Source organism: Balaenoptera ricei, chromosome 11 (assembly GCF_028023285.1).
Source record: "Balaenoptera ricei isolate mBalRic1 chromosome 11, mBalRic1.hap2, whole genome shotgun sequence".
Classification (NCBI taxonomy): domain Eukaryota; kingdom Metazoa; phylum Chordata; class Mammalia; order Artiodactyla; family Balaenopteridae; genus Balaenoptera; species Balaenoptera ricei.
This window is the reverse complement of record NC_082649.1, coordinates 93,857,670-93,882,352: the sequence shown is the minus strand read 5'-3', so window position 1 is coordinate 93,882,352 and position 24,683 is coordinate 93,857,670. Positions and strand designations below refer to the sequence as shown.

Below are 24,683 nucleotides of genomic sequence, written 5' to 3'. Positions count from 1 at the left end.
TTAAGGAATTATGTCTTCCCTCTGGACCAAGGATGGAGAAATGATGGGTAGGATGGAGTCAGGGTAGACTGTCCTGACACACAGTCTTAATAAATTTAAATCTCAACATTATAAAAGGAGAGAAGCTCTTTTACAGAGAGGATCAGACAAGAGCACAATCATACCCATGATTGATATTGCTAAAGGCACACTATTTACTAAATCTATGTGGCCCTCATTAGGGCTCACAAGAATCTCAGGGGAAATAATTATGCTCTGTTTCATTGAAATCTTGGCTTCGTGTCTTTGTATAAAGAGAGTTCTAGGTTATGTCATGCTCTGTGAGCACAGGAAGAACAAGATGCACAATCATTTACCCTTTCTTTAGGCTTCTGCTATTTGAGTTAGCTGCTGCAAACTCCAGTGTGGTAGGTCTTCTCACATCTAAAGGATCTAGTACTCAAATGTTCTGGCCACTGTTCTTCTACCAGGAAATCTAACATAATTAGCATTTAGCACTTCTAACAACAAACTTTTCCTTCCTATTCTAGATGCCTTGGGTCAGAATTTGTGTCAATCCTATTAAAAAGACCCTTAATTATCATCTCAAAATAATTGGTTCCAGTGGAAGACATCCAATTAGGTTGAAACGTATTCTGTTATAAGGGCCCAATGTTAAACGCTTTTGTTGTGGGTTAGTAGCCAAATGTCATTGCTGGTTACTGATTTCTGATTGATTCTCAGTCAAATATGGATAAAGCCTTGAATAACTTTACATAGAAGATGTAGGCTGCTTCAAACTCATTTTCAAAAAAGGTTCCAATTGAAAAGACTCTACATTACCGTGTCGGTCATGCCATGCACGGAAAGGCTGATATTTCTCAATCTCCTACAGTTAAAACAGAAGAACAATTTTTTATAGAGCACTGTAGTAATGTTGCAGAAACTCTTTGGTGTTGGTAAGAAAATTCCCTTTTGTCTGCTACCTGTACGTATAGGATAGTATTTCATCTTCTAAACATTAAGTAAACTCTTGATGGAATGGACAATGAGGACTAATTCTGACAAGGAAAAAATGAATTAAATGTTCAGGAAGCCAAAGGAACATCTTCACTTTGCAGGGTTACAGAATGAGAACACAAAATAATCTCTTATTAGGAATATATATGGTCTTAGTTAAATACTACTGAAAACCCTTTTTCTATCAAAGACAGTTAAATTACAAGTTTATTTTTTTCTTAAAATAAAAGTAATTCTGTGCACTGAATAAAAATTAAAATAAACAAAAGAAATATACATTTATTCAAAATTTTTAAAAATTTAAATTAATTAATTTATTTATTAAGAAATCTTTTAAAATCCAGATGGAATCAGGATAAAATTTGTATACAGAAAAACTTCAAAAGAAAAAAAAAGAACAAATTGTTAGTAAAAGAACAACCTGCAGCCTGAGAGATGTGTATTCTACATGTTGGACAGTTCAACTGATTTAGGCTGGTGACAGTAGGAAGTTCAGGAAGAGATTAATATCTTGGAAAATCTCAGTTGACATGTTTATATGCTCAGCTGATACACTTTACACTGTTCCAGTGTCTGCCAAGGTTTTCTCCTCCACTTTCTCAATCAGTGATCCAATTGCCTCTCCTCTGGATTTTCATCTTATATCCAAGTACTGAGATCAACCCTTTTGATACTGGGGTGGGGCTAAGGGCCTGGGAAAGAAATCTCCCTACCACTTCCAGCTTGTAATCAGACTCAAGGAGATGTGAAAATTTCCAGTTATGTTGTCACCTGACTAGGCTACACCTTGGAACAAATTTTGATGATCTGTCTGGGGAAGGAAAAGGTTATCAAAAGAAAGGATTAGTAAGTATTTTTCTGTAAAGGGCTGAATAGTAAACGTTTTAGGCTTTGCTGGTCAAGAGGCAAAACTGAGGATATTATGTAGGTACTTATATGATCTCTGTCATGATTGCTCAACTCTGCTGCTGTGCAAAACCACCATCATTAATATGTAAACAAATGACACAGCTACATTTCATTAAAATCTTATTTATGCACACTGAAATAAGAACTTCATAAAATTTTTACATATTTGAAAGTATTATTATTCTTTTGATTTGTTTTCAACCAGTTAAACATGTGGAAACCACTCTTAGCTGCTGGGCTGTACAAAAATAGATGGCTAGCTGGATTTGGCCCGTGGGCCATAGTTTACCAACCCTCGAAAATGCAGTCTTCTGAGACTTTGGTGTGTATGATGAGTTTATTAAAAATGTAGTATTTTCGGGTCTCATCCCTAAAGGTACAGCTTTGTTAGGTTAAGGGTGAGGCATTGGGAATCCACTGAACTTCCACTTAGTAGGTGCCATGTACAAAGTTCTTTGATGTAGGATATGGTTTCTCAAAGTATGGTCTGGAACCACCAGACACAGAGTTACTCAAGGTCACTTTGGATGTAGTTCAGCTAGATAACAGCACAGCTTATAGCCCTGCATTTCATTTTGAGCCCTGGAGGTGATCAATAAGACCTAGGGTTGCTATTACCATAATTATCTTGATGAACTATATCCAAGACAAAGAGAAGTCACTCATCTTGAGGACTGCTACTTAGAAATATCCGTCATAGGAAACCTGTACAGTAAAGACACTGTGTCATGCAAAATGGCATGCCTTTAACTCTGCTCTAGAGATAAAAATGAATTAGTAAGTACAATACTGCATGGAAATGTGGCCTGCCTTCCATATAGTTCTTTTTTTTTTTTAAATTAACTTATTTATTTATTTATTTATGGCTGTGTTGGGTCTTCGTCTCTGTGCGAGGGCTTTCTCTAGTTGTGGCAAGCGGGGGCCACTCTTCATCGCGGTGTGCGGGCCTCTCACTATCGCGGCCTCTCTTGTTGCGGAGCACAGGCTCCAGACGCGCGGCTCAGTAGTTGTGGCTCACAGGCCCAGCTGCTCCGTGGCATGTGGGATCTTCCCAGACCAGGGCTCGAACCCGTGTCCCCTGCATTGGCAGGCAGACTCTCAACCACTGCGCCACCAGGGAAGCCCCATATAGTTCTTAACAATGTTCACAATCGCTAAAGCACTTCTTCCATGAAAGGTCAAATATGATGCTTTCTGTTAGGATCCAAGGGTCTGACTTGAGAACTCTTCTTGCTTAAAATGAAATACCAAACCAAAATTCCAAATAGACGCTAACTAGCTAAAAAAATAAAATTAGTCAAATTTAGAAATTCAGATGATGGGATGATAATCAAGAGCCCCTTGGGCACCTGTCAGAATTCTGCAGTTTGGAAGCCTGCTCATGCATAATCTGAATATTTCTCCATTTTGTGGTTGCCTGCTAGAGATGTATTTTAAACCTACTGTACCTGCTGTAGTGGATTTGTCCCCTCTTTCCCTGCCTCTACTTACTGTCTCTGTGTTTGACAGTATCTTCAGCTTCTCTCCAAAACACTGGGGTGGGGGTCGGGGGAAAGAGAATTGGATTTTAAAAGCATTGTTAATGACAGAATTATTGTAAAAAGGTTAGAAGAGATGTGTTCTAATGTCTGACCTTCACAGTGTTTTAATCTGAGACACTGGAGGAGATCAAAACGAATACAAGCACATTTTAAGGTTAGAGTGCAACTTCTCTGATAAATTAGTCCCTTTGTAGATCTCTAAATTGAATTAAAACACAGTGCTCCATCTATTTCAGACTAAAATGTTACATTTACATTAAAGGTACAGGGCTCAAGTATTTTGATGTGAGATTCAGGACGTGGCACAGTTCATACAGAGTTCAGAATGGTTTTCTCTGCCTTTATGGTGCTTTACGGGGCAGATTTCTAAATTGTATTTCTCCATTTATGTTAATGTCCTTCTCGGACATCTGGCGGTCTGGGTGCACCTCTGCACACGCGTGTACTTCCCATTAATGCTAATGGGAGTCAGAACCAAGCAATGGGAAATAAATGTTCTCTCAAACATCTTCTGACCTTACCCAAGTAACAGGATTAACCCTGTGAACATATTAACCAGATAAAGCTCATATTTCTTTGTCCCACCTCACCTGGAAGAATAATATAAGAATCAGAGGGCCTCTGTGGAGAAAGTGACTACAGTTGAGTACCAGAAAGAACTCTGCTTTGAAACAAATGAATTCCCCCCACAATCAGGTGGGGAAACATCATACTTTGACTTCACAGTTCCTACCAACAGATCTCTGCCTTCCTCTTTTCACAGGCCACCAGGCTCTTCTGGTCCCATCCTTCCCACTCTCCTGTCTACTATAAAATCTCAGTTTTTAAAGTACTCATTTGTACAGATGAATCTATTTGCAGGGAAGGAATAAAGGCATAGATGTAGAGAACAGACATGTGGACACGGGGGGATGGGGAGGGTGGGATGAATTGGGAGATTAGGATTGACATATATACACTACCATGTGTAAAATAGATAGCTAGTGGGAACCTGCTATATAGCACAGGGAGCTCAGCTTGGTGCTCTGTGACCACCTAGATGGGTGGGATGGGGGTGGGGTGGGAGGGAGGACAAAGAGGAAGGGGATATACATATACATATATCTGATTCACTTCACTGTACAGCAGAAATTAACACAACATTGTAAAGCAATTATACTCAAATAAAAAAAAAATAAAGTACTCATTTGCCTCTTCAAAAACTAGTATTTTACAAGCCCAATCCACCAGAGGGCAGACAGCAGAAGCAAGAAGAACTAAAATCCTGTAGCCTGTGGAATAAAAATCACATTCACAGAAAGATAGACAAGATGAAAAGGCAGAGGGCTATGTACCAGATGAAGGAACAAGATAAAACCCCAGAAAAACAACTAAATGAAGTGGAGATAGGCAACCTTCCAGAAAAAGAATTCAGAATAATGATAGTGAAGATGATCCAGGACCTTGGAAAAAGAATGGAGACAAAGACCGAGAAGATGCAAGAAATGTTTAACAAAGACCAAGAAGAATTAAAGAACAAACAAACAGAGATGAACAATACAATAACTGAAATGAAAACTACACTAGAAGGAATCAATAGCAGAATAACTGAGGCAGAGGAACAGATAAGTGACCTGGAAGACAGAATGGTGGAATTCACTGCTGTGGAAGAGAATAAAGAAAAAAGAATGAAAAGAAATGAAGACAGCCTAAGAGACCTCTGGGACAACATTAAACGCAACAACATTCGCATTATAGGGGTCCCAGAAGGAGAAGAGAGAGAGAAAGGACCCGAGAAAATATTTGAAGAGATTATAGTCGAAAACTCCCCTAACATGGGAAAGGAAATAGCCACCCAAGTCCAGGAAACACAGCGAATCCCATACAGGAAAAACCCAAGGAGAAACACGCCGAGACACATAGTAATCAAATTGGCAAAAATTAAAGACAAAGAAAAATTATTGAAAGCAGCAAGGGAAAAACGACAAATAACATACAAGGGAACTCCCATAAGGTAAACAGTGGATTTCTCAGCAGAAACTCTACAAGCCAGAAGGGAGTGGCATGATATATTTAAAGTGATGAAAGGGAAGACCGTACAACCAAGATTACTCTACCCAGCAAGGATCTCATTCAGATTCGATGGAGAAATCAAAAGCTTTACAGACAAGCAAAAGCTGAGAGAATTCAGCACCACCAAACCAGCTCTACAACAAATGCTAAAGGAATTTCTCTAAGTGGGAAACACAAGAGAAGAAAAGGACCTACAGAAACAAACCCAAAACAATTAAGAAAATGGGCATAGGAAATACATATTGATAATTACCTTAAACATGAATGGATTAAATGCTCCAACCAAAACACACAGGCTCGCTGAATGGATACAAAAATGAGATCCATATATATGCTGCCTACAAGAGACCCACTTCAGACCTAGGGACACATACAGACTGAAAGTGAGGGGATGGAGAAAGATATTCCATGCAAATGGAAATCAAAAGAAAGCTGGAGTAGCAATTCTCATATCAGACAAAATAGACTTTAAAACAAAGACTATTACAAGAGACAAAGAAGGACACTACATAATGATCAAGGGATCAATCCAAGAAGAAGATATAACAATTATAAATATATATGCACCCAACATAGGAGCACCTCAACACATAAAGCAACTGCTAACACCTATAAAAGAGAGTCCACAGTAACACAATAATAGTGGGGGACTTTAACACCTCACTTACACCAATGCACAGATCATCCAAACAGAAAATTAATAAGGAAATTCAAGCTTTAAGGGACACAATAGACCAGATAGATCTAGTTGATATTTATAGGACATTCCATCCAAAAACAGACTACACTTTCTTCTCAAGTGTGCACGGAACATTCTCCAGGCTAGATCACATCTTGGGTCACAAATCAAGCCTCAGTATATTTAAGAAAATTGAAATCATATCAAGCATCTTTTCTGACCACAATGCTATGAGATTAGAAATCAATTACAGGGGAAAAAAATGTAAAAAACACAAACACATGGAGGCTAAACAATACATTACTAAATAACCAAGAGATCACTGAAGAAATCAAAGAGGAAACCAAAAAATACCTAGAGACAAATGACAATGAAAACACGACAAGCCAAAACCTATGGGAGGCAGCAAAAGCAGTTCTAAGAGGGAAGTTTATAGCAATACAATCCTATGTCAAGAAACAACAAACATCTCAAATAAACAATCTAACCTTATACCTTAAAGAACTAGAGAAAGTAGAACAAACAAAACCCAGTTAGTAGAAGGAAAGAAATCATAAAGATCAGAGCAGAAATAAATGAAACAGAAACAAAGAAAACAATAGCAAACATCAGTAAATGTAAAAGCTGGTTCTTTGGAAGATAAACCAAATTGATAAACCATCAGCCAGACTCATCAAGAAAAAGAGGGAGAGGACTCAAATCATTAAAATTAGAAGTGAAAAAGGAGAAGTTACAACAGACACCGCAGAAATACAAAGCATCCTAAGAGACTCCTAAAAGCAACTCTATGCCAATAAAATGGACAACCTGGAAGAAATGGACAAATCCTTAGAAGGTATAACCTTCCAAGACTGAGCCAGGAAGAAATAGAAAATATGAACAGACCAATCACAAGTAATGAAATTGAAACTGTGATTAAAAATCTTCCAACAAACAAAAGCCCAGGACCAGATGGCTTCACAGGTGAATTCTATCAAACATTTAGAGAAGAGCTAACACCCATCCTTCTCAAACTCTTCCAAACAATTGCAGAGGAAGGAACACTCCCAAACTCATTCTATGAGGTTGCCATCACCCTGATGCCAAAACCAGACAAAGATACTACAAAAAAAGAAAATTACAGACCAATATCACTGATGAATATAGATGCAAAAATCCTCAACAAAATACTAGCAAACAGAATCCAACAACACATTAAAAGGATCATACACCATGATCAAGTGGGATTTATCCCAGGGATGCAAGGATTCTTCAATACATGCAAATCAATCAATGTGATACTCCATATTAACAAACTGAAGAAGAAAAACCATACGATCATCTCAATACATGCAGAGAAAGCTTTTGACAAAATTCAACACCCATTTATGATAAAAACCTTCCAGAAAGTGGGCATAGAGGGAACCTACCTCAACATAATAAAGGCCATATATGACAAACCCACAGCAAACATCATTCTTAATGGTGAAAAACTGAAAGCATTTCCTCTAAGATCAGGAACAAGACAAGGATGTCCATTCTCACCACTATTATTCAACATAGTTTTGGAAGTCCTAGCCATGGCAATCAGAGAAGAAAAAGAAATAAAAGGAATACATATTGGAAAGGAAGAAGTAAAGCTGTCACTGTTTGCAGATGACATGATACTATACATAGAGAATCCTAAAGATGCCACCAGAAAACTACTAGACCTAATCAATGAATGTGGTAAAGTTGTAGGATACAAAATTAATGCACAGAAATCTCTTGCATTCCTATACACTAATGATAAAAAATATGAAAGGGAAATTAAGGAAACACTCCCATTTACCATTGCAACAAAAAGAATAAAATACCTAGGAATAAATCTACCTAGGGAGACAAAAGACCTGTATGCAGAAAACTAGAAGACACTGATGAAAGAAATTAAAGATGATATCAACAGATGGAGAAATATACCATGTTCTTGGATTGGAAGAATCAATATTGTGAAAATGACTATAGCACCCAAAGCAATCTACAGATTCAATGCAATCCCTATCAAATTACCAATGGCATTTTTTACGGAACTAGAACATAAAATCTTAAAATTTGTATGGAGACACAAAAGACCCCGAATAGCCTAAGCAGTCTTGAGGGAAAAAAATGGAGCTGGAGGAATCAGACTCCTTGACTTCAGACTATACTACAAAGCTACAGTAATCACGACAATATGGTGCTGGCACAAAAACAGAAATATAGATCAATGGAACAGGATAGAAAGCCCAGATATAAACCCACGCACCTATGGTCATCTAATCTATGACAAAGGAGGCAAGGATATACAATGGAGAAAAGACAGTCTCTTCAATAAGTGGTGCTGGGAAAATTGGACAGCTACATGTAAGAATGAAGTTAGAACACTGCCTAACACCATACACAAAAATAAACTCAAAATGGATTAGAGACCTAAATGTAAGACTGGACAGTATAAAAATCTTAGAGGAAAACATAGGAAGAACACTCTTTGACATAAATCACAGCAAGATCTTTTTTGATCCACCTCCTAGAGTAATGGAAATAAAAACAAAAATAAACAAATGGGACCTAATGAAACTTAAAAGCTTTTGCACAGCAAAGGAAACTACAAACAAGACGAAAAGACAACCCTCAGAATGGGAGAAAATATTTGCAAACGAATCAACGGACACAGGATTAATCTCCAAAATATATAAACAGCTCATGCAGTTCAATATTAAAAAAAACAAACAACGCAATCCAACAATGGGCAGAAGACCTAAACAGACATTTCTCCAAAGAAAACATACAGAAGGCCAAGAAGCACGTGAAAAGATGCTCAACATCACTAATTATTAGAGAAGTGCAAATCAAAACTACAATGAGGTATCACCTCACACCAATTAGAATGCGCATCATCAGAAAATCTACAAACAACAAATGCTGGAGAGGGTGTGGAGAAAATGGAACCCTCTTGCACTGTTGGTGGGAATGTAAATTGATACAGCCACTATGGAGAGCAGTATGGAGGTTCCTTAAAAAACTAAAAATAGAATTACCATATGACCCAGCAATCCCACTACTGGGCATATACCCAGAGAAAACCATAATTCAAAAAGGCACATGCACCCCAATGTTCGTTGCAGCACTGTTTACAATAGTCAGCTCATGGAAGCAACCTAAATGCCCATCGACAGAGGAATGGATAAAGAAGAAGTGATACATATATACAATGGAATATTACTCAGCTATAAAAAGGAACGAAATTGGGTCATTTGTAGAGACGTGGATGGATCTAGAGACTGTCATACAGAGTGAAGTAAGTCGGAAAGAGACAAACAAGTATCGTATATTAACGCATATATGTGGAACCCAGAAAAATGGTACAGATAAACAAGTTTGCAGGGCAGAATTGAGACACAGATGTAGAGAACAAACATATGGACACCAAGGGGGAAAGTGGCGGTGGGGGTGGTGGTGGGATGAATTGGGAGACTGGGATTGACATGTATACGCTAATATGTATAAGATGGATAACTAATAGGAACCTGCTGTATAAAAAAATAAATAAAATTAAAAAGAAAAAAAGAAGGTTGTGCAGATGTGAACCAGATCACAGGAACAAAGAGAAAAAAAAAAAAAACTAGCATTTTCCTAATATACACTGAAAGAAATAATTACTTAAATTAAAAAAAAAACAGTTTAACTCTGGATTGCCTAAAATAATCTGTTATATCATACTTGGGGAATCACTGATTACATTTTACTAGAAGGCAAAAAATGAAGTGCTAAGTTTCTTAACATAGGTAGAAGTTACTATGTCAGCAACATTTATATCCACCCAAGTAAGGAGGCGATCATTGTGCATTTCATCATTGGTGTCTCTCTAAGCTTTGTACCATAATTCACTACAATAGGAGCAGCAGGGAACTCTATGCATGGTTAAGAATGTTTTTATCCTGGGGCTGGCGGTACTCCTGGGAGATGGACTCTGATGGGAAAGAGAGGACCTTCCTTTCTGCCAACTATTTTGAGAGCTGAGGAAGTCAGGTTTATAAGAAGGATACTAATCAAGCACGGACATAACTTATTCCTACACGTGAAAATACCCCAGTTTCAACAATACACAGCAGGATATATATGGCGTCTCTGCTCAGGTGTTCATAGTCTTCCACAGTCTCAGTCATGTCTTTGTGGCAGGCTCCCCTCTCTTTACTGATTCTCCTAATGGGTGGAAACTTCATGAATTTCCATTTCAATAAGATTTAGAAGGTATGTATAGCCATTTTGTTAAAATACAAACAACAACAGCAAAGCAACTACTAGTATTTCCTAAGTGCCAAGCACCATGTTAAGCGGTCCACATGGATAATCTCAGTCATCAAAACAACCCGATGATGTCAGCACTGCTATTATCCCCACACAGGTTAATTATCTCATCCAAGGTCACGGAGCCAGTAAGTGGGAGAAATGAGATTCAAAGCCAGATCTCTCTGACTCTAACCCAGCCTCTTCATCACTACTGAAGACTTCTGCCTACTCTTCTCTTTTATCTCCATAACCAGCAAATCATCTATAGTTAGGTGTCAGCTCTGTCATTAATCAGCTCTGAAACCTTGGGGTTCCTCCTGGTCCTGGTTCATCACTAAGTTTCCTTTTGTAGCTGAGAAAGCTATACATTAGCAAAGACGTCTCGCTGAAATTTTGTTTTACAAGTATCATCTAACTTCTTTTTCCTCTGCCCTGTGAAACAGAACGAACACATAGTCACATACCCACACCATTGCTCTGAGTGAATAATAGGTTGAAATAGCTGGAGTCCATCCAAATACAGATTTACATCTGACTCTTGAACTTACAGCTTTCTATCTGCATAGACAAGTATGTTTATGATAAAAAGGCTTCCATAAGTGGCAGTACTTTTCCAACTTCTAATGACTCCGAAATACGTAATTAGGTAATTTTTAGCTTTCTCCTCTAAATTAAAATAGAGGCAAATATTCTTTTGGGGATATTTTTATTTGCCTTAGGCTATCTTACTTCACAGAGGGAGCTACATATGGGCAAGAGGGAAATAATAAATATGCTATAACACATCTGTATCGATGATAGATAAACAGGAAAGATGAGTAAGATTTCCTGGCACAGTAGAAAGAACCAGGGAGAATGCAGAATCAGGATTCCTGGGTTCACATTCCTCTTCTGCTACTGGTGACCCTCAGAAATTCACCAACCTAAGCTTTATCTCCTCAGTCAGATCATTGCCAAGATCCCTGACTCTGGGGCAAGATATAAAGTGATAGAAATGCCAATTAAATGTAAATTAAAATCTCATCTTTCACAATTCTTACTTGGTACTTTCAGCCCATCCCATCAACCTGGTGTTGGAATAGACTTACATCCTGTGCCATGCCAAGAGCATAAAGGACTTTCTGTCTCTACTATAAAGCACCCAGGCTAAGGGATGTGGACAATTTTATTTCTTTAAAGCTGACAGGGTTGGATTGGTGACTGAAGCAAAACACAGAGGCGGTCAAAGCCCTTTGTTAGTATAATAATCCACATCCATACCTCTGAATAACCAAGGCAGCTCTTTTAAAAAATCGCCAATGTCACTGCTTAAACAATGTTAGCTAAACTTAGTATTTGAGTCGTGGGTTTTTAATTTGTTAGCACAGTGTTCCTAGACATGAATTCCAAATCTATAGAGACTTGAAAGAAATTTAATTAAAGGATTGAAGATAACACTAGTTACAATACTATAATAGCTACAATGGCTGTAATTCTCAAAATTGTATTGGATGATTCTGAAATAAGATAGCTTTTCAATCATATGCATTACCAACAGTTCTCTAAGAATTATTAATCATAGCATGTTTGCCATGATGAATTAATTTAACAACACAGTGATATCTGTACATATTAATATGAAGGATGTCACTTCAATAGATTTCATTATTTGAAATGAGGACACACATATTAATCTATATGTTCTCTGGGTTAGTCATTACCTTTTACTACCAGGTTTCCAGTACTGCTAGCAGTTCCAAAATGGTTAGTGGCTATGCAGGTATAACTTCCAGCATCTGATTTAGTCACATTGATGATTCTGAGGCTTCCATCTTCAGAAATGGTAATTCTGAAATCAAAGCAAATAAAACCAAAATGGTAAGTTTATCCCATATGACCAACTGGAAATTATTTCTGTCATTCTGTCATTTTCAAACTATTAAATCATGGCTACATCACTTGACAGCTTCATCTTTAGGATATTCACCTACATACACATGATTAGGATGCATGACTTGGTACTTTGAATACTTTTCTTGCTAATGTGGTCTCAACAATCTGTTGGAATAACTATTAGAAATAGGAGACAGGTTGTAACCATTCTCTCTCTTTGGCAGCTCTAACCACATTATGCAAAGAGAAGGCTTATTGTAGATCACCGTTAGTCTTAAAACTGCTGAAGAATAAGAAAAAAAAATCCCTTGATTGGCCACTTTATGCATTTTCATTGAAAGTGTTTTCTTCTAGATGAGAAGGCTTAAATTAAATGAGTTATTATTTAGCATATTTCTTTCTGAAATATGTCAGACAATACACCTTTAAAAAGATGCAAAAACTGAACTTAAAAAATTAAAATATTCCACAACATGGTATGACTTTGGCAAAATAGCACATGTGGATGGCACATCTCAGGGCCCACAACTAGGGACAAATATCTACTACCAGGTGGGAAGGAAACACTTTCACTGACAGACACAAAACTGGAACAGGAAGGATTCGAGAGAACCCTGTTTTAAACTTGACTACAGCCGAAGGGAGAGACGCAAAGATGAATAAGACATACAGCATGGCTTAGAGGCTAGTTGGAGAAATAAGAAATGTACACAGAAGGCCCATTCAAGGTAAATGCCTGTTGAATCTTCACTGTATCTTTCAAATCTACCCACTTCTGTCTATCTCTTCTGCTCCCTCTTTTTCACCCAACCCTTCAGGACAGCCTCTTAAATGATCTGTCTATTTCTACTCCTGCCCCTCAAATGCATTCTTCAGTCAGTGGCCAGGGGATCTTTTAAAATATAGATCAGATTACATCACCCCCCAGGCTTAAAGATCCTTCCTTGGCTCTGAGTTGCACTCAGAAGAGATTCTTTCCTAGAACCTACAAAGCCTAAGGGATCTGGCCTTTGCCCTTCTCTCGCCTACTTTATTTCATCTTAATCTTTCTACCCTTCATTGAACTCTAGTCACACTGGCCTTCTGCAAGTTCCTAGAGTATCTGAACCCCTTTCCCACCTCAGGACCTTTCTGTGTGCTGTTCTGTCTGCCTTGATATCAGGGCATAGGTGTCACCTTCACACCCTCTCAGGACCTCAACTTGGAGATAGCTGTTCCTTATAGACTTTTCCTGACTCACATTTCTAAAGTGAATTTCCCCTTTCCTGTTATTCTCTTTTCCTGTAGCCACTTTATTTCCTCCCATTCAACACAATCCAGAAGTTTTGTTTACTGGTTAACTGTCCTATCACATGGAATATCAGCTTCTCTGAGGGCAGGGACTGTGTTTGTTTGAGGACTCAGTCTCCTGGATCTAGTACACAGGACCGACATGTAGTAGATGCCCTGTAAGTATCTGTTAAGTGATGGAGTGAATAAGTAAATAACTATCATAAAAGAAAAATCAATATTATGTTATAGGAATTCAGAGTCACTGAACCACTTGGCACTAGTGCCAACCTTAACGGAGACCTTTACAAAAGGACTAGGATGGGCACAGCTTTACTTAATAGAATTTTGGCTAAACATTTTAAAATCAAGGGAAGATTTAGATACACTGGGTCGCAAATGCTGCATATACTTTTCTCAAAGGCTCTTAGGGACGGAGAAGTGACAGCCTTCCTGACGACCCATTCCAGGTTCTATGACTCAGGCTGATGAGACAGTATGAAGGTGTGAGAACTCTACAAAGGACGTTGGCATCAGCAGGAGGGGTGTTCAAATTCCAGTTCTATCAGCTCTAGCTGTGTGACCGGAGGGAGGCAACTTGCTTACCTTTTTCAGTTTTAGCTTCCTCATCTATAGAATAGAGCTCGTAGTACCAATCTTGTAGGATGACAGTAAAAAATTATGTAAGAGGGTCAGTGAGATTCCTGGTATTTATTAGGTAGTAGTTCTCCTTTTATCTTCAAAACTGTCCTCTTATTTAATCATTGGTATATATGGGGAAAATGGGACACGATTCTCTTAATATAGTTATTAAATCAGCCTGCTTCAGGCACTCCACCTATCACATGTGACAACCTGAAGGCAATATATGAAGTAACTGGGTCATCCCAAGTCAATGTACAGGATACACACAAGGAGGCCCTTCGTTCATTTACACCATAGATATACACATAACACTTGCTCAATAAAGAACATATGATACCCCATTAGCCAAAGAGCTTCTGTACTTACAAAAATAGAGTGGTGATCAAATCCTAATTACCTCAATAATCACAAAAATAGCTTTAAAGGAATTAATCATATTCCCAATTACAAAATAATTTGCTGGAAACTGTGAAATGTTGGCATACGAGAACCCAATAAGGAAGGTGACACTTGTGTTTTTGACATGGAGTCATCTTCCACGAAGTAGCACAGGCCTCCGGTGTATTGAACACTCTGAGGGGTGAGCTGACTCTTTCAAAGCACCAAAGGCCTATTAATAATTTATACCATTTAAAATTCCCCAAACCTGAAAAGCCTGTATCACACTGCATACTATACAATGCCAAAGTATATGAATAAGGAGACAAGTACAGGATTTGTCATCAGATGACCTGGGTCCTAGCCTTGACCCTGATACTTGCTAAGTGTATGACCTGGACAAATGACTTATGCTCCAAGACAAGGTTTCTCAACCTTGGCACTACTGACATTTTGGACCAGAGAAGTCTTTGTCCTGGGGAGGATGTTTAACAGCATCTTTATCCTCTACCCACTGTACTCCAGTAGCTCTGCCCCTCCTCCCAAGTCGTGACAAACAAAAATATCTCCCAAATGTTCCCTGGGGGCAAAGTCACCCCAAGTTGAGAGCCACTGATCTACATCAGTCTTTATTTTTTAATTACACAGGATATTATGATGATTATCTTATACAATAGATAATATACGTGAAAGTTTCTATTAACTGTAAAGTGCTGTACAAATGTTTTTCCCAGTGTCATTTCCATCCGTGCATCCCTAATTTTGGTATTTCCATTGCACAAAAGGCACCCAACATATTGTGGCTACTCAGCTATGGGACCCAGCTAGCTCTTCACAATCTCTCACAAGGCTCTTCTTTCCCTTTATGGAAATCCATTGTTTCCTCAAAACTTCCCTGTCCAATTTCCTATGGGTCTCATGAAATGAGAAAGGAAATTTACAAACTACTGTACTACCCATCTTCAAGATTTCAGTGCCTCACAGGGGTTTAGTGTTTTAATCTTCCCATTGTTTTTCACAGAGTTGAACAAAGAGCTAAGCCTCCAGTGCTAGCATTCCAGACAATGGAGAAGATCAGTGAAGGAGAAAATTTGTAGAAGAATTTGTAATTTTTAGTAGCTGTCATTAAATCACATCATACTTCTGTGACCGCTTACTCTTCCTAGGGATAATCCAATTGTGGGCACAATATGAAGTTGGGAGAACTGCTCTTTTGGGAAATTCAACCACTTCCTTATCTGAGCAATGCAGTGTAGTGAATAAGAACATATGATCTGGAACTCAATTGTCTAGACTCAAATCAGGCTTGTACCAGTTACGAGCTATGTGACTTTGGGTAAGTTAATGTCTCTGTATCTAAATTTTTAAATTTGAGATAATGTAATAATAAAAGTAACTATATCCATAGGGTCCTTGTAGAGATGTGCAGTGCTCAGAACAGTGTATGGCACATAAAATGCACCATGTAAGTGCACTAGCCAAATGCTCTATTAACTAAAGCTCTGTCCCCTCCTAGATCCATTGTTTCAAGCATTAATAAAGGCCTCTGTTAAGACTAAGACTTCTCTGCAGTAGTTCTTTCCCTCTGAAGTCTGGCAACACATGATTATGCTTAATGAACACACGGGTGACCACAAGTTGTCATGGAAGGGGATGAAAAACTGGACTCATTCACTTGTGGATATCTACTATCTACCTCCTGTATACCAGGCCTCTATAAATCAGGAGGACCTTAGATGGTTATATAACTAGAAATGATTCCACTGTGTTATATACCATAATGCACACATTTCTATAAATGTATAGAAAAAGGGGCATTACTTTTTCCAGTGGAGAAGCTGTTTCCCATACAGAGGCCAATCATGAGACCCTATTCTCCTCTCTGCAGTGATTGGTTTAGAAATAGGCAATTCACCAAAATCAGGAGCTATTTGAGGAAACCATCTTTCTGCTGAATTGTTAAGTCTGGAGATGGGCATCTAGAACCGTTGGCAGTCATTTTGCCTGCCACAGAAATCATGTCTTCAAGAAGCCAAGCAAAGATAAATAGAGCCCAAGAGACACAGAGAAAAAGAGAGGTAGAGACCTTATGACATCTTTGAATCCCTGTTTCCATCCATGCCTGAAGGCTGCAGTTTCCTTTGGATGCTCCGGTCATACGAGTCAGTAATTTAAGATATTAGAAATTGGGTCCTAAGCCCTTATAACTGGACGAATCCAATTGCTTAAAGAAATTACCGAACTTGTTCAGGAGATGGTGGCAGTGAACGTGGAGAGGAGGGAACGGATTCTGCAGATGATTCTGTGATGCCACCTCCACAGAACTTGTTGCTGGAAGACTGATTAACTCCACTATGGAGGAATAACCATGGGGTTCTGAGTATGAAAAAAACTGACATCATCTTCTTCAAACCCAGCTGTAACATATACCATTTATTTCTGCAAATAAAAGCTAACTATACAATGACCTATTGCTTTGAATCTGCTTTCTTGGTATTTGATGAGGGATGAATTAGCTACAGAGCTAACATTTGGCCTTGGGGGTTAATTTGGATGAACTCAAGGAACTTCTGAAATGCACCTCAATACTAATATTTAGAAACTTGCTTCCCTTCAATTTGGATCCTATACCAACTTAGAAAAAGTATTTTTCACCTAATACTACTGCATCCATTTTTGTTCTATGAATAAAGTGCCTAAATCCAGTTCAAGGACAGTTTCATTTTCATGTCTGTTTCTTCATGAGGTTTCAAAGTTTCTACTTCATTTTTGTTTCCCTATTTCAGACTACTGACTGACCTGTAGCTATTAGCTTGATATTGAACTCTGAGCTCCTCCTAATACTCACGCATAGTGATGGAGTTAGATAAAAAGAATTGAAAATGTAAATCTGTTTCTGGCTTAGAACAGAAAGGTTAACCTTGACCTACCTGCAGGCTCTTTTTAAAACATTGATAAGTATCAGAGAAAAGTCAAAGATGATAAATCAGCAAGCAGTAAAAATAAAGGTATGACATAGGACTTAACTTTCTCTACATGAGAAGAGGTCATCTAATTCACAACATAATAAATTACCAATCACACAGAGAAGCACTTGTTCCTCCATTGTCATTTGGAGACTTCAGATCCATAGTGGCTGGGAGCATATTTGGAATTATGAGACAAACTGAATCTCTCTTTCTCAGTATGAGGCTCTGGGTTACAGCCATTGAAGAGCTGACCTTGCCAGTCCTATAAATCTAAACCTGTCTGGGGACATCGGACTTTTAAACATGCTGATCTTTTCTTTTTGGGCGCTTTAGTAACAGAGGACAAAAACTGCCAACTCCACAATATCCTATCACCCTACAGAGGAGAGTTATTCTAAAATGGCAACCTATGATTTTCTGGGTAATTCTCCATGGAAGCCCAGTTGCTGAGGACAGAGGCAGCATGTCCTCGCCTGCCTCTGAGTCGTAAGGAAACACTTCCCTTATAAGTAAATCCCTTTAAAGTGCAGCTTAGAAAATCACTTCTCCCCTTCTGCAAAGGGAGGAATTATGGATTAATAATTTCCTTTCAACAAACAATGGAAGTATCAAACTGTTAAGTTAAATTTAATATTATCTTCAATATTGTTAGATCATAACTCACTTAAAATTTTACATAATTAAAAAAAAAACACAAAAAAACTCAAAGGGTCACAACAGGTTGCCCCTTTCTTTTATACATGATGAGTTCCAGAAAACACGTTTGGAAGTTGAAAGCCTGAATGTCAAAGAATCGGTTTACACATTACACTGGGAGTCAACACTGGGGGAAAGCTGGGGGGAGGAATAGTTAGGGAATTTGGGATTGACATGTACACACTGCTGTATTTAAAATGGATAACCAACAAGGACCTACTGTATAGCACAGGGGGCTCTGCTCAATGTTATGCGGCAGCCTGGATGGGAGGGGAGTCTGGGGGAGAATGGATACCTGTATATGTATGGCTGAGTTCCTTTGCTGTGCACCTGAAAATATCACAACATTGTTCATCGGCTAAACTCCAATATAAAATAAAAAGTTAAAAAAAATTAAACAAACAAACGAAAAAACTTCAAACACAGTCAACAGAAGCACTGCTACGTCTCAGCTCAAGCAAACTGACAGGATGGTGGGGTGCTGTCACAGGACCCCTGATCCCAGGAACCACAGGTGATGCCCTAGAATGAGGAACTGCCTAGCCATAGATGCACTTGCTTCATTCCGCAACAGAATTTTCTTTTAAACCAAATAATTGGGAGAGTTCATGTAAAAACTCATTCCTGGCTAATTGTGGCAAATGGGAAGATGGGGTAGTCCTGCAATGCTTCCCCTCAGGGCACCAGTGGGCTAGAGGAAAGGAGGGGAAACTCCTTTAAGCAGCCAGTGGGCTTTCTGGCTCCCACCATCCCTGGCTTGAACAGTTCATTAATGTCTCTACCTCACTCTTGTGGCCTTTTGAAATTACTTTAAACCTTCACGATGTGCTGAGCTAATGGGATAGGGCTTGGGGGCAGCCTTTAGGTTTAAGGCCACACTTGCTTCCCTCTTGGACTCTCCCCACCCCAGACATCCCACACAGAATAGAGCAGTGGAGTACGAAGGGAAATTGGGCTTTGTATTCGTTTCCTAGAACTGCCATAGCAAAGTATCATGAACTGGGTGGCTTAAACCAAGAGGAATTTATTGTCCCACAATTCTGGAGAGCAGGAGTCTGAAATGAAGGCACTGGCAGAGTTGGTTCCTTTTGGAGGCTCTGAAGGAGAGTCCTTCTTGCCTCTCTTAGCTTCTGGTGACAGTCAGCCATCCTTGGTGCTCCTTGGCTTACAGATGCATCACTCCAATCTCTGACTCCATCCTCACAGGTAGTTCTTACCTGTGTCTCCTCACGTCATCTTCCCTCTGTGCATGTGTCTGTACCCAAATTTCCCTCTCCTTACAAGGACACCAGTCATTGGTTTAGGGTCCATCTTAATCTTGTATGACTTCATTTGAACTTCAGGTAGATATGAAACTTAAGGGACATTCTTCAACCGACCATAAGTGTTAAGGGCGGAAACCCACCCGAGTTGTTGGTCTGGGTTGAGCAAGCAGCTTCAGGGCCTACTTTGCAGCCATCAGAGGATGAGGAGAAGGGGTGATGTGGAGGAGTGTTTGCTTCCATGGGGGTGGAACCATCACACGTGGTCTCACCAGTGCATCCACTTCCCTTCTCCATGGGCCTGGCCCTTTTCCCCAGTAGTAGCTAACAGAGACTTGAAATTATTGCTCTTTAGGTGGTAATAAACTAATAATCACATGTGGTGGACATATATACGCTACCAAATGTAAAATAGATAGCTAGTGGGAGGAAGCTGCATAGCACAGGGAGATCAGCTCGGTGCTTTGTGACCACCTAGAGGGGTGGGATAGGGAGGGTGGGAGGGAGAGAGATGCAAGAGGGAGGAGATATGGGGATATATGTATATGTATAGCTGATTCACTTTGTTATACAGCAGAAACTAACACACTATTGTAAAGCAGTTATACTCCAATAAAGATGTTAAAAAAAAATAATCACATGCAGAGTCTGAAGGACAGTTTGATGTGGTAATGGATAATATGTAGAAGGGTAAAAGTCCAAGAGGAAAACAAAGATTAAGGCCTACCTCCAATTTCAATTTTTTCTTCAATTAACCTAGTTTATTTGTTGGAATCAAGTAGAACTTTCATTCTATCTGTTCTTTGTTGTCTAGACGATTAATTATTATTTATTTTGATGTTAAAATTATGGTCAAAATTAGGTAGAGGAGATCGCTACCAAATGGTGACCTACGGTTTTCTAAGTAGTTCTGCATAGAAGCCAAATTGCTGGAGAGCAGCCGTATCTTTACTTGTCCTTGAGGCAATAGCAATACAAAATAGTTTTAGAACACGACACCCATGAAGTAGTCGAAACTTTGAAGGAGTGGAGAGGTGGTAAGGAAGAGACAAAGATTTGTCTTTTCAACCTATCAACTAGAGAATCAGCCTGTGACCAACAGACTTGAAGACATATGGACTCAGAGCTATCCCTGGCTTTGTGCCAGTTGAGAAACAGGAAAAGCCTGGCAGGTTAACTGGCATTGGTATGCTGTAGACATCAGCAAAACACACCGAAACTCTGCTCTGAAGGAAAAAAAAATAGGACTTGTTTGGGTTTGAATTTGGCTATCTATTTTCATAAAATTCAAAAGATATTTTAATTTTTTTGATGGTTAATTTTATGTGTCAGCTTGACTGGGCTAAGGGATGCTCAGATAGCTAGTAAAACATTATTTCTGAGTGTGTCTGGGAGGGTGTTTCTGGAAGAGATTAGCATTTGAGTTGGTGGAGAGAGTATATAGATTGCCATTGCCAATACGGACGGTCATCGTCCAATCTTTAGAAGGCCTGATAGAATAAAAAAGCTGAGGAAGGGAGAATTTGTTCTCTCTTTGAACTGGGACACCCATCTTCTCCTGACCTTGGATGTCCGTGCTCCTGATTCTTGGACCTTTAGGCTTGGACTGGGACGTATGCCTACTCTCAGGCTTTGGAACTCTGAATGACACCACCAGCTTTCCTGCTTCTCCAGCTTGCAAACGGCAGACCGTGTGACCTCCTGCCTCCATAAATGTGTGAGCCCACTTCTATAATAAACCTTCTCTTATATATCCGATTGGTTCAGCTTTTCTGGAGAATGCTGGCTGCTACAACTTTTAACTGGAATTTGCTTGAGTTTATATACTTAATTTCAAAAGATACATGGAAATGCTCAGCCTGACTGGGGAGAATGAATTATCCTGGTTTATGAAAGAAAGACTGTTTCATAGTAATGCGCAATTTATAAAGAGTCAACTGAGAGCTCTAGAAGACGGCTTTCCTCCCCATCTTAAGAATAAAGGATGTTTTGGATGACCAATTTAAGTGAAGGTCAGTGGGAAGAGACTTACTCATTCATCTTTCTGTGTAGTGTCCAAGGCAGCAACAGACATCGCTACTGAACAGACACCCTGGTGATAAAGTTCCCTTAGAGATAATTTGCTTTCTGTCGTCAGATTCGAATTTAATAAACCAGTGAGCAACCTGTGTGTTTCTGCCTGCAGAACAACTGGCATTTCAGAGCTACTGCCCTTGCCTGCAGCACTGCTGGAAAAAGAAAATAAACTCATGTTTGTTTAACCTGGTTTGATCCGGCTCTAACTTTCTCTGAACAACAGTTTTTTTTTTTTTCTTCTTTTTTTTTTTTTTTTTATAGCTACTTTATTTATTTATTTATTTATTTTATTTTTGGCTGTGTTGGGTCTTCGGTTCATGCGAGGGCTTTCTCTAGTTGAGGCAAGTGGGGGCCACTCTTCACCGCGGTGCGGGGACCGCTCTTCATCGCGGTGCGCGGGCCTTTCACTATCGCGGCCCCTCCCGTCGCGGGGCACAGGCTCCAGACGCGCAGGCTCAGTAGTTGTGGCTCACGGGCCCAGCTGCTCCGTGGCATGTGGGATCTTCCCAGACCAGGGCTCGAACCCGTGTCCCCTGCATTAGCAGGCAGATTCTCAACCACTGCGCCACCAGGGAAGCCCCTGAACAACAGTTTTAAAAGATTCACAAAATAACCTGGAAGGATCTATCTGCCCAGGGCAAGATGAGTATTTAATATCGTAAAGTTCATTTTAATTATTCTTTATGACATGGTATGTGGATGAACGTGGGAAATACATTTTTTGGGCAGGTAAATCTTTGTAATTTTCTGTATTACAAATAACACTAAAAATACCATGTTTGGGGGAGAAGAAATAAAATACAGGACATGGTTTTGTCTAAAATTTGTTTCTTAAATTGCTACCTTTCATTCAGGTAGTACTTCTCTGTGTCTCTATTAATATAAGACTTAGAATTCCTTTTTTCCAGTTTCTTATGACCTGAGATAATTTCAAATAAATTTACAAGGCATTGGGAAGATAAATGGGGTGGGGACAGGAAGGTAATATAATATTCTATTTTCTGTGCCTCTATGTATTTTTATCAAAGCAAGAAAATGAGAAAAAACTTATTATTAAACTACAGGCACTCAGGAAGTTTTACGTAACAACCTCTTAGGCCACTAGAATAGTTTAATAACCAAATGCAGCCGTCTTTAGAAATCATTGGAAATAAAGAAGACATGCACAGAAATGGACCAAAAGACGCAGAGGAATAGCTGTAGATATACTCAGTTCAGTGTTGGGCAGGGCAAGGCGTGAGAAAGCTTATTAAGCACCTACAGTGTACTAGTGGGTGCTGTTGAGTGTTTGCACTTATCACATTTAATCTGCACAACAATCCTGAGAAGCGTTATTATTCCAATTTTCCTGTTGAGAAAAATGAAATCCAGAGAAGTGAATGAAAATGTCCAAGTTTAGTTAATAAGGGATGGAGTATAGTTTCTAACTCAGATCTCACTACAAAGCCTACACTCTTTCTACCAAGCCATCCTGCAGGGCTGGAGGGCCCAGGAAAGAAACGAAACAAGAAGCAGAAGAACATTATAACCACGTGTGAGAGGTTTTCCTTAAATTTGCCATTAGATCTTTGATTATAATTAAATACATTTTTTTGGCTTTTTCATTTTACTTGTTGAAATTGCTTTTTCTAATATTGAGAAATGTGTGTTCACACTATTGTCTCAAAGCAGAAGCAAAAGAAAAGAATGTATAAAAACACAGCAGGGCTTCCCTGGTGGCTCAGTGGTTGAGAGTCTGCCTGCCAATGCAGGGGACGTAGGTTCAAGCCCTGGTCTGGGAGGATCCCACATGCCGCGGAGCAGCTGGGCCCGTGAGCCACAACTACTGAGCCTGCACGTCTGGAGCTTGTGCTCCGCAACAAGAGAGGCCGCGACAGTGAGAGGCCCGCGCACCGCGATGAAGAGTGGCCCCCGCTCGCCGCAACTAGAGGAAGCCCTCGCATAGAAAATGAAGACCCAACACAACCAAAAATAAATAAATAAATAAATAAATAAATAAATAAATAAATAAATAAATAAAACACAACTCTGCCTATTAAAAAAAAAAAAAAAACCACAGCAAAGCTGTAATCACAGAAGGTTCCTTTACTGGGAAGTGACTAAAATGCCTGGAAGACAATGTTAATTATTAATTAGAAAGGGAGGGTCACTATATAGATTACGTAATTTAGTAAGGAGAAGAGGCTTCTACAGCACAAACAGCTATACTGGCTATGCTGGAGAAAAAAATGTTTTAATTTGATTATGTACCCAACTTTCAACCCTCTGGGAATTGCAGGATCATGGTTTATGTGCTTCAACCCCTCAACCCAGGACTTTATAACACTGCTAAGAGAAAAAATCAAAGTGGAGTCTCCTAGTCCCTGCAATAGCACGATAGAACCCCGCTATCAGGGCCCAGCAACAATTCCGAAAGTCCCCCCTGCCCTGCACACGAGCGGCACCTATCAGTTTTTGCCTTCTACAAAAGAACAAGAACTCCTAACTGTATCACCGTAATGGTCGTACAATCCAAACTTTCCCAAACTCCCCAGCATGCTCCAGTTTCTGTCATATTCATGTACTACCAGATGGCTTGAATCCTTGCTCCAATATTTATTAGACACGTGACTTGGGAAAGTCTCTTAGCCTCTCTGGGCTCCAGTTTGCCAACTCTAAAATAAAAATAACAGCACCTCCATTTCACAGGGTTTGTGAGAAGGTTAAATGTAAAAATACCCATGAAACATTTATAACTGTGGTGGTGCATAGTAAATACCTAATAAATGTTAGCTGCAATGATCATTTTTACTATTATTATTTTCTGCATCATTATCATAATTAATAGTCACAATATTTTCTTTAAATGGCTCAAAGTTTAAAATTAAAGTAGTTAAATAAAGGAAGCCAGTATCACTTGTCATAAATAGATGCTAAAGATAAAAATAAATATGATAAAAACATACCTAAGATATCACATTCTAGCTGGGTGTGCTTATCTGCCAGGATACTGAGCTGACAGCCTGCTTTTTCTTTGGCAAAAGAGGTATTAACCAGGATTTCAAAAGTG

At 39.1% G+C, this 24,683-nt stretch overlaps 1 protein-coding gene across 4 annotated transcripts in view; it reads right to left on the bottom strand.

Moving 5' to 3' along the window:
• Positions 1 to 24,683, bottom strand: part of CNTN4 (contactin 4) — a 957,860-nt gene that overhangs the window by 65,292 nt on the left and 867,885 nt on the right. For all 4 annotated transcript variants that reach the window (XM_059937717.1, XM_059937718.1, XM_059937716.1 and 1 more), the window contains one exon: positions 12,168 to 12,295. In XM_059937717.1, coding sequence (XP_059793700.1) covers positions 12,168 to 12,295 — 128 coding nt within the window. The remainder of the gene's footprint in view (positions 1 to 12,167; positions 12,296 to 24,683) is intronic.